We start from the raw sequence: 11,321 nt of genomic DNA on the forward strand, positions 1-11,321 counted from the left end.
TTTCTTTCTTTTTTTTTTTTTTTTTCTAAGTGAAACAGCAACAGGAAAGTTTGGAAGATCTAGCTCTTCATGAGTCTGTGGGCTTCCAAAGTGGCATTGCTACTTTCTTCCCTAAAAACAAAACCCTGGCTATCCCAGTCCCTGCTGCAGGAACAGGGTTATAGTCTATGTAGGATCCTTAAAGCATCAGGGGAAGCTCTTAAGACAAGAGCTATACAATGTTTGACTTGTATATTCGCAAAAAGGGATGCATGGATTGGTATTCAGGACATTTGAATTCTAGTCTCAACTTTGTGTTAATTTTCATGGAGAGTAAGAGGAAAATGCTACTTTTTTGTTATTCCAGTATATCTTTAGTTGGAGCTATATCATATTTTTCTTTCCCTGTCTGGAAAGGATATGGTGAGGGGGAAAGTATCATCTATAATGAATATTGACTATTTTGGAGGGCAAACCTGCTAGAAATGGTAGAAGTGACAAGATTGCGAAATAATAGCTCCCTGGACATAATTACTCCATTTCTTGATCCTCTCCACTCCCCAGTGTTGTTTCTTTGTATCCAGACAAAGCTCATAGGATGGGGGGAGAACCTGAGGAGAACCCTCCAGGCAGTCAGAGTAGCTAGTATCAGATCATCCTCCATCCAAAAACCACCTCAAAGGCAGAACCAAGTGCAGGCTGGTTGGGGAAGACTTTACCCTGATATTGTGTCAGAGCAGGTGGTGCTGGGTAATTTCGTGGTTGCTAGAGCTTGCTGCTGTTCTCATGCTGATTTATGTGAAACTTTGTATTTCAGAGTCTGCTAGAGCAACGGTCATGGAATAGCCATAAAACGTTGCTGATACTAGAAAATGGCAGGGGCTTTCTGTATGTTTCAGTGGTTTACTGGTAATCTCGACAGTATTGGGACCGAACTCATTCCTATAAAATTTCATCTCAAACCAGTGAAAGCCACAGCTGTTAGCAGAACATTGACTCTGGAGAGCATGGGATTTTAATGTATGAGCAGTTTTTTTCTCTTGTCTTACGATTTTTATTATTACTTTTTTTTTTTTTTACTTATACAGACAAGCGCTGATTTGGTCCAGCCGGTAGGTAAATATCCAGAAAATTCTGGATTTTAAAAAATTTAATCTGCATTATATACATGGTATATTACCTACAATAAGCTTTTTTTTTTCCTTGTGGCATTGCTAGTCACAGATGTAACGTTAAGCCACTTATTTAATTTAATACTCTCTAGTTTTGTTTAACTGGTGCTACCCTACTAAAGAACTTTGTGTTTCTCATCAACTCTTACCATGATCTATTTCATCTTGTGTTTTTTTTTTTCCTTTGCTGTTCTGCATACTCTAAAGACTGACTCTTCAAAAAGTCTTTCCTTGTGTAACCTGGTCATGGAGGAAACTCCAGAGAGTGGGTTGGCCGAAGAAATTCAAAGATCTCAGGTTGACCTAGGCGCGTTTATTTGGGGCCCTGATGCTAGTACAGAGAGAGTCAGCCAGAAAACTACCTCCGGTGGGTCCCAGGAGGACTCTGCATGTCTCTCTGAAGCAGAGCAAGACATGGGATTACCCACCGGGATGTTTCCTTCTGCTGACGGGCACACTGTAGCCCAACAGGGGGAGCATGTCCCAGGGCCAGCCCCTCCGTGTGGAGATGGACAACTGTCCCCAAAGCCCATGCCTGAGGCTGAATGTGCCATTGTTGCTTGCATGGAGACGGAGCAGCCTTATGACTTACCTGACTCAGAGATGCCAGCCATGGAAACTGGTGGCCTCATCAACGAAAGTCAAGAAGATCTTAAAAAGTCAGAAGAAGAGGAAGAGAAACAGAAGACAGAAGATTCTGTGTGGGCAGGTGTGGAGACATGTGGAAAGGTAGACGTTGGAGCTATTGCTATCAAGACACTAGAAGGTACAGAGGGATGTGAAGAGAAAGCGTGTGAAAGTACAGGAAGCGGGATGGTTGATCTTCTTAAGACAATAGGAAAGCGAGACCAGGAGACCTTAAAAATCAGTGAAGAGGAAACTAGGAAAGATCTAAGAGTTATGTGTAAGGAAATTGTAAAGACCAATGAAAGGTATTTTAAGAAAGTTGACATATCAGAAAAAGACATGGCAGAGGAATTTACTGACAAAGTGCTAGATGAGAGGATTCAAGTAATAACAAGTAATTGTGAAATTATAGAAGGCTCAGGAGGCAAGCCTGGCAATCACACAGATTGTTTGAATCTGCCTCTCCAGACAGACTCTGAGCCTAATATTGAAGATGCCAGCCCTGAGGGATGGGATTTATCTAGAAAAGCTATAAAGAAAAATTTAGTAGACCCTCCTAACCATGCTACGATATATCATTCAGCACAGGGGGGTACAGATGCTGAAGAGATTCAGTGTGAGCCTGTGTTACATGCACCTGAAGATGATAGGGATGGAAATCAGGCTGCTTATTTATCAATGAAACATGAATTGGCAGCTCGGTCTAGGACAGATCTTAATTATGCTCTGGAGATGAATGCAAACAGAAGAGACTGGTGTTTGTGTAAGGCAGAAGATTCATTAATAGAGGGGTCTGCAAGTACAGTGACTGGGAACTGTAGTCATACCATTAACTTGCCACGAATCACGAAAACAGACTCTTGGGGAACAGATCCAGGTCAAATCTTGCAGCCAACTTTGGATTCAGCAATGAATAATACGGATATATTGGAATTCTCTGGTAGACCAGATGGACAAGCAAGTGGATTTGGCAGTTGTCTTGATTCTATTAACCACTGGCTTATCCGTGATATGGGAGGCTTAGATAAATTCTGGGAACATTTAGATATAGTTGAGAGCAAGAAAGGGCTGCAAGTGGACTTACTGGCAGATGTATGTGAGGAACAAGCCATTGATAGCTGCTGGGAACAAAGCCAAGAGACAGTTAGACTTTTGTTTCTGGGAACCTCCCAGAATGTTAGCACCGAGAGTTCTACTAGTCCCCAAGATGATGGCAACAACAACTCAGATTTATCTGAAGATGAAATTGCTAATCAGAGATATGGATTGTTGTACCAAGAAATTGGGGCTGATAAAGAAGAGGTACTTACCCAGTATGTAGTATAGACTAGACAAAGACTTCTGTAGGTTCTATTTTTCCTAATGTTTCCTGCCCACTTCATTGTCCATCACTGTCTTCTCTGAGGCCTGCCTATCTCCCTGACAGACTGTCATTCATGTACCTCTTACCTCCTGAAATCTGTGCAAACCAAACACAAATAGGTTGACCAAAGAAAGAAAGAAAGCGCCCTAGCTGGTTTGGCTCAATGAATAGAGCATTGGCCTGTAGACTGAATGGTCCCAGGTTTGATTCCTGTCAAGGGCAATTACCCGGGTTGTGGACTCGATCCCCAGTAGGGGGCATGCAGGAGGCAGCCAAATAAATGATTCCTCTCATCATTGATATTTCTATCTCTCTCTCCTTCTCCCTTCCTCTCTGAAATCAATAAAAATTTATTTTAAAAAAAGAAAGAACAAGAAAAACAATGATTATGTTGGAATTAATGAAAGTCTATTTATCCGTGTACTCTGTTTATTTTTTATTTTTACTGTTCAATTATGAAAAATATGTAGAACATACTAATTTACTGTTTCTAAGTGGTTACCCCAATAAGTACACATGAAATGTTTCTATTCAAGCCTAAAACTGTAGAATCTAGTGACAGGTGTCATAAAAAAAATCTAACAAAATGATGTGTTAGAAAAATACTAAAAATGCTTCTTCTAGATTCTATCATTATCCTGGAAAAAAAGAGCTATTTAATCCCTTATGGCTCTTCTCCAGAATAATCTTCTCATTATTAAGCAAGTGGGTTTTTGTTAGCACTGAGCCATACACCAGCCTTAATTGCAAAAATAGCTTTCTTTTTTTTGGTCAGCCTATTTAAAATAATACAGTTCAACCTTTTACATTTCCTAAGCACTTACACCTCTTATATTATTTTAAAAATTATGGTGGTCATTATTTTCCAACTTATCTAATGGGCATTCACTGATCCTACAAAATTGATGAAAAAATAATGTACTCTGATTTCTATTTTTGTTTAGGCTTCTGATGGTTCATTTAATGGATTCACCCAGGTAAGTAATCAACTTGCTGGCAAAATCCATCTGTTGAGAATAATGCAAATTTTTAAAACAAGGACCTTAGTGTCACTGGTATGGCATAATGATTGTGTCAGCACAAAATTCCACTACTTACAAATTCAGTAATGGAAACAGTAGTATTTTCAACATTGTACAGGTGTTTTGACTATTAAATGGAATATGTCCAGCAGCCTAGCACATATTCAGTCTTCTATGACTGTAGTTAGCTATTATTAATATGATTAGCTATACTGTGGGCTCCTGCCTTCTACTGATTCCTCTACTAGAAACTCAAAGTTGGCCTGATCTGAGAGATCCACTAGATTCAACTGTTTGAAAAGAGGAGATGGGATCCTTTTGAACTGATGAAATTGGTTTTTAGAAACTATGATACATTTTAGGAGCCTTTTTATAAAGATTCATATGAGACATACTACACAGAACCATCCCTCTTCAATGGTTCTCCAGAAAGGAGCAAGTGGAAGGTCAGATATCATAGGTTGGCTCTCTCAGGCAGTATTTTCCTTGCAAATTCATGGGAGAGGAGCCACAAGACGGACAGTCCCATTCACTGTATATGTCCTGCCAGATGCACAGCTGTAACCCACATAACAGGCAGACCACGTGGCTATGGCGCTCATGGATTAAGGTCTGGAAACCTTGAAGGGAGACTTCAAACAGAAGCTTGTCTGTGATTAATGCTTTGTCTCAGAATATTAGACATGAAAAATTTCAAATTTTAACATTTAGAATTTCTTCATTCAAAAGTTTGATTACTTTCCCCCATGTTACCTATAAAAAGATAAAACCCACTCACACACACCCACACCCAAATACAGATACAGACAAACATAAAGGATTGTGCATCGCTTCCATCTGCATACAACTCTTGAAAGTTTATGCCGAAGCCGGTTTGGCTCAGTGGATAGAGCGTCGGCCTGCGGACTGAAGGGTCCCGGGTTCGATTCCGGTCAAGGGCATGTACCTGGGTTGCGGGCACATCCCCAGTAGGGAGCGTGCAGGAGGCAGCTGGTCGATGTTTCTCTCTCATCGATGTTTCTCTCTCTCTATCTCTCTCCCTTCCTCTCTGTAAAAAATCAATAAAATATATTTTTTTTAAAAAAAAAAAAAGAAAGTTTGAGTCATAAGAATTATTCATTTCTCATTTAAAATTTTTTATTTTTATCAGTTAAAGAGTACAAAATTTTATAAGGGTTATTTTTTCCTTTTAAAATATTTTTATTGATTTCAGAGTGGAAGGGAGAGGTATAGAGAGATAGAAACATCAATGATGAGAGAGAATCATTGCTCGACTGCCTCCTGCACGCCCCCTACTGGGGATCAAGCCCACAGCCTGGGCATGTGCCCTGACCAGGAATCAAACTTTGATCTCCCAGGTCATATAGGTCAACCCTCAACCACTGAGCCACACAGGTGGGGCTATAAGAGTTTTTTCTTTAAAAACTTCTGATCATCATATTCCCTCTCCATTTCCTGCTTCTTAGAGGTAAATATTTCACCACATTTTTTTTAACAGATTCTCTGGTTTTACACCCCCCATCCCCTCCTCCCCCCATATGGATGCATGACTTTCTTATAATTTACTCTTTGATTTCTAAAGCATTATCTATTGACTCATTTCTCTGGAAGGTAAGGACATAAAAACATTTTCATCCTCCGACCTCCACAGTCCTCCCCTCCCCTCTGCTTCATGCCCTTCCTCTGATATTGTTCCACCATAGCCATCCGGACAATCTGTGGCAATATTATAGTTCAGATATAAATGCTATTAGTGCCAAAGTCTTGAAGTTTTTTAAGTTATGGCTCATCATTAACCTGTAGAAGTCACACTTAGGTATGATAATAAGATTGAGTTTCCAACATTTGAAAAGTTTAAATTTGTGGTTTACAGCCACTAAATTCTAAGTCGGTATAGATGTCCAGAGGACAAGCTGGAGACCAAAGACACCCACCCCTGAGGACACTGCCCTTTATTTAATGTCTCTCGTTATAGCCTCATATTCTGCTAGCTCATATTTATATTTAGAATAACTACTGTTAAAATTACTCTTTTCATTTTTTTGCTTTTCTGACTATAATACAAAGAGACTTTTTAAAACTTTATAGTGTGCTTATTGACACAGTTGATGAGAACTAATTTAAATGATATCTTCGTTGTTTTATAGCAAATTAGCTAGAACCTTAATACTTTTAATCTTTTATTTTCTCCTTGATTTTCAGCCCCAGGACACTTCCTTATTTACAATGCAGACAGACCAGAATATAATCTGCAACTTGGTAAGTTGATTTTGGTTTGTGTTTTGGGGAAGTTGATAGTTACTACCGAATGTTCTAAGGTTGATAAATCTAAGTTATCTGGAGCTTGAATATTCAGAATGTAGTTTCTACAGCCCCTCTTTTCTAGAAAATAGGAAGGAAAGCTTCTGAAAAATCTCAGTGTGACTTTGAATGTGGCTGCTTCTATTTATAAAGGCACAGAGATTGCACAAATCCGGTCTCCTAATTATGGGCTTCAGTGGGACCCATCAATCCATCAAGGACATGGATGTTTCCGCGTGAATATAACTTAAGCTACAGGATTGAAAATGAAATCACCTCAGGAATTCATGTTTCACAATAGATCGTTGCTTTTTCTTGAACCTGAAGCTACCTCATTTCTGATCTCCAGTCTTTTTGCTAATTGTCGGAGTAATGCATTGTAGAGACGTGATTCCTACTTTGACGAGAGATGAGATGAAAGAAAAGATTAGCTAGAGAGTGAGTAGGAAGCAGAGTTACTCTTGATCTTTGAGGAAATCCTACATGATGGATGTTGCAGTTAGCATTTCTAGCTCAGTAATTAAGTTAAATGATGAAATTTGAGTTATATCACTTGTCAGTTTGTCATTGATACACTACAGAGGATTTTGAATCTTTGAGGATTAGGGCTATTTGTAGCTCACTGGCTTTCCATGGAAAAAGTGTATAATTATCCCAGCTCCTGGCTTTTACACTGGGAGCTTGGAATTGGATTTAAATAGAATGAATTTTTGGTTTTAGATGATTATACTTCTAAGGAATTCTATTCTGAGAAGTTTGTCTTAACAGTTCATTTGATATGTTTTCAAAGGCAAGTGTGTCTCTAATAGCTTGTCATGGATTGTCATACTTCTGCCTTTTGAGTAACCAAATGAAAGGTAGAGTCTGTGTGGCTTTCAAATAAAGATTGAAATGTTTAAAATACAAATTACATTGGTGTTGATAATGGCACCAGAAAGACTCATGTTTTATGTTTATTGGTGGTTCTCAGCCTGGGTGATGATACTGATACTGGAGGGTGAGATTTTTCACTGTCAGTTGTGAATGGGTTAAGAAAAATGGGGAAATACTGGTATAAAGGAAAGACAATGCATCATAAACTTACACCTATTACTTTGATGCCCAGCCGGTGTAGCTCACTGGTTGAGCTTCAATCTATGAACCAGGAGATCACGGTTTGATTCCCAGTCAGGGCACACGCCTGTGGGCTTGATCCCCAGTAGGGGGCATGCAGGAGGCAGCCAATCAATGATTCTCTCTCATCATTGATGTTTCTATCTCTCCCTCTCCCTTCCTCTCTGAAATCAATAAAAATATTTTTTAATTTTAAAAAAGTCCAGTTATAGAACTCAGTGTTTTTAAAGTTTCTCTGAGCATCTTCCTACTGCCGACAGCTGGTTCAAGGAACTTCTTGCCTGCCCTTCCCTTCTTTTGAGATGTAGTCTCTGAAGCAGGTATCTTGCACCTTCCTTCCAAGGGGAACCCAGCTTATCATGTCGAGCGTTGCATGTGCTACAGGCATGGCTTTCCCTGTGGGGAACTAGGAAAGCACAGTGAACCTACATCTCCTGGTGAGATGTGATTATACAGGATGTTCCCAGGAGCAGGGCAGTTTCCCAGCATTTGATCACTGGCTGTTCTGAGCGAGGTGGAGGTTGAAGTTGGTAGTCAGTGGCTCACCTTCCCAGACTGCATTGCACAGCCCACAGCACATTGTTTGAGAGCTGGTTTAAACCCTTGGAATCTGCCCACCTTGCCCGGGGCTCAGAATTACCCCCTTGGTCCTTTGCAGTTCTCACAACATCAGTTCTCCCAAGATTGGAGAAGTAAGACTAGAAGGCAAATGACATATTGGAATGTGATTAGACTCTTAGCCCCATCTTTGATCCATCCCTCTTCCTCTGCATTGACTCACCTTCCGTCTTCTCACAGAGGAGATCAGAAAGTGTGGGCCAAGTTTACACTACTAGATTTGTTCTAAAGGAATATTTCCATTTCTGAGACTCTGAATTAAACCATTGCGGCATCCTGCTGCCTTAATAAATGCGAAGAGTATCCTCTCCTCTAATGTATGATGATGGCTAATTGAGCAAATGATAGGAAATCATTACCAGTGCTCCTAACTGGGGAGGGCAAGGATTCCGCCCATTTGCAATGTCTGTCAAGGGATTCAGCCTATAGGAGAAAGGGGTTGAACGAGGGCACAATTCTGATGCCTGTTTTAGAACTTTTTCTGAGATATCATTCCCACTTTGCCTGGGTTTTCCTTTCTATCTTGACAGAATATTTACAATTTTACATTACCTTAGAAGGAATAGAAGGGCGACTTGTGTTTCCAAAGTTGAGTAGCTGATTTTATGTACAGTCATGTTGTATCCTGTTCCATCCTTACTCATCATTCAGTGAGTTATATTCACTTACCCCCCCCCCCTGAATTTTAGGTGTTAGGTTGCAATGCTATGTTGTAATACTGGTGTGATATTAGAGGGGAAATGTTGTGACTTGTGGGGACATATTTGGTTCGACGTCCTCTTCATGCTATGCCTCTGTTGCGTTGTTTGATTTCAGCAACCAAATGCAATTCGACTCATTTATAAACTCACCCTACTTATCTTGCCTCACATAAAGCTACTTCAGACTTCCAAGAAACCCAGGCTCTGATGCAAATCGTTTATTCATTTTAAGCTATCTTAACTTTTATTTTTAAGGCACAATGGTATGTATTTAACTCATCCTTTGAAACTTCTCTTGGCTCCGCACTGGGCTTCAGACTTCTTCATCTCATAGAATCAGCTCCCAGAGGGACAGCCCACCTGCAGGTAGAACGCTTCCTGGTTTGTCAGGTCGCCCTGCCTGTCCTTCGTGTGTAGGTCATTTGATAGCATGCTCTCAAAGAAAATCATCTTGACTTACAGTATCTGCTGCTATAAAAACTTGTTCCGTTATGAAGGTCATTCTTTTGAGAGAAATCTTTTCCCATAAAGAACTTCTGAGAGTATATTAGTTGAATTTTATTTTATTCTCTCTTAAAAATTGTATTAGAATACCTCTTAAAGGTTATAAAAGCACATAAAATATCAAATTTCTGCACACTTATCTACCAATGTGTCCTTCCTTTTATTCTGCCCTTTAAAGAGAAAGGCATTGTGATCATGGCGTGCATTGCAGTGGAGGATTTGGTGGGGGCCACAAGACAAATACTTTGTTTATCTAACACTAAGCTATTCATTATTCATTTCCTCTAATCTCAGCATAACTTCCCCATCACTTCCCCATGGAACTTGTCATGATGAGCTTAGGTGGGGGCATAGAGCTAAAGGTGGCTTTTGATTGCTTATGGTGAGTATCTGACAGAGTTACTGATTTCTCCACTCAGAGTATTTACTGGTGACTTCTTGGTCCTCTAAAAAACACTTGAAAACTCTTACAGTTTAAATGTTCTGATGGAAAAAATCTTAATGTGCCCTCAAATGGCCACCCATGCAATAAAAAAAAAGTCCTGCTAAATAAATATGCTTATTTATATTAATCAGAATTGAAAATGAGAACAATTTCAGTAGCCATAGTAACATGCACTGGCTGTGGTGTTTTTAACGGCCCATTATTATTTAATATTGTTAATTTTAAAACCAAAACAGTCTAGACCTGAGAGACTGTAGGAGCTGGAATCAGGATGATGTCTATGCAACAGGGATGAAAACCTCCCTGTTTTCCACACAATTAGAAAGGTCTAATGGATACCACGGAGATTACTATCCTGTGCAAATTAATGCATTTTGATCTACATGTTGGGATGACCCCTCCATTTTCTGGTGTAATGCAAAGCGGTAGAGCTGGGCGTTCCCAGAACTGTGTGTCCCCTGTGAGCTCTTTCTCACGTCTTCCAGCTGGCAATGGGGACTCAAGGTGCCATTTTAGCATCTCTTACAGATGCCATAGGAAGTGAGTAGCCTAAATATTGTAAGTAAAATGAATAGCCAAAATGGTAAGTCTTGTCCTAACTTCAAGGGAAATGACAGTCCTCGATAATGGCACACACACACAAAAAAAGAGAAGAGAGAGAGAGAGAGAGAGAGAGAGAGAGAGAGAGAGGGAGAGAAGTTGGTAGCGTTCATTCCTAGACTTTCCAATTCTGTAAAGGCCCATGATGCCAAGTGTAGGGCTTTTTCCCAGCACAGATTTGGTGAAGCTAGCTGCCTGTGGGATGATAAAAATCTTAATTGTCCGATATTCTGTACTGCTATCTATTCATATGTTGCGTCTTTTTCCTCTAACTCTCAAAACAAACAATGAAAGGCTGAGTCTGAACAGGCTCCACCAGCAGAGCCGAAAGCAGAGGAGCCCCTTGCCGCTGCACCTGCTGAGGACACCCAGGCTGAGGAGCCAGAGGGGGCAGTGGTGAGCACCACCTCCCTCCACCCACCGCCAGCCACCCCTGCCACAGCCATGCTCATCTCATGATCCCATTTCTCCCTTCCCATCCATGCTTCACTTGTGCTAAATCACCTCCATACCTGACAGGTTCAAATAACCTTTGTTCCTTTGACAGCGAAACTCTATTCTCTTTTATTTTTGAAAAGAAAGATATCCAGAGAGCTGATCTTCTCTACCTTCTTTAAAAAGGAAGGGTGCCTTGATTCTTTCTGATACTCTCCCATTCGTGGTAGGTAGGTTGTAGAAATTGCAAATAATCAAAACTACTAGTATTAATGTGGTGCTCTACCTGCGACTGCTAGAGATGTGCCTTCAATTAGAGACCAACCTGCAGGTGATAAACAGAACGATAATAATTTCGTTGGTTGCGTCTACATATTGATTTCTTACAATATTAGCTGTGTAGGTTGGTTAAGGCCAATGAAACCATACCTCATGCAAACT

At 40.2% G+C, this 11,321-nt stretch overlaps 1 protein-coding gene across 1 annotated transcript in view; it reads left to right on the forward strand.

Moving 5' to 3' along the window:
* AMPH (amphiphysin) overlaps positions 1-10,904 on the forward strand; it is a 128,485-nt gene extending 117,581 nt beyond the window's left edge. The window contains exons 14-18 of the mRNA XM_023751011.1: positions 1,068-1,091; positions 1,359-1,880; positions 4,086-4,118; positions 6,366-6,422; positions 10,740-10,904. Of these exons, the coding sequence (XP_023606779.1) occupies positions 1,068-1,091; positions 1,359-1,880; positions 4,086-4,118; positions 6,366-6,422; positions 10,740-10,904 (801 nt within the window). The remainder of the gene's footprint in view (positions 1-1,067; positions 1,092-1,358; positions 1,881-4,085; positions 4,119-6,365; positions 6,423-10,739) is intronic.
* The last annotated feature ends 417 nt before the right edge of the window (positions 10,905-11,321 follow it).

The sequence above is a fragment of the Myotis lucifugus genome, unplaced genomic scaffold (genome assembly GCF_000147115.1).
Source record: "Myotis lucifugus unplaced genomic scaffold, Myoluc2.0 scaffold_18, whole genome shotgun sequence".
NCBI lineage: Eukaryota > Metazoa > Chordata > Mammalia > Chiroptera > Vespertilionidae > Myotis > Myotis lucifugus.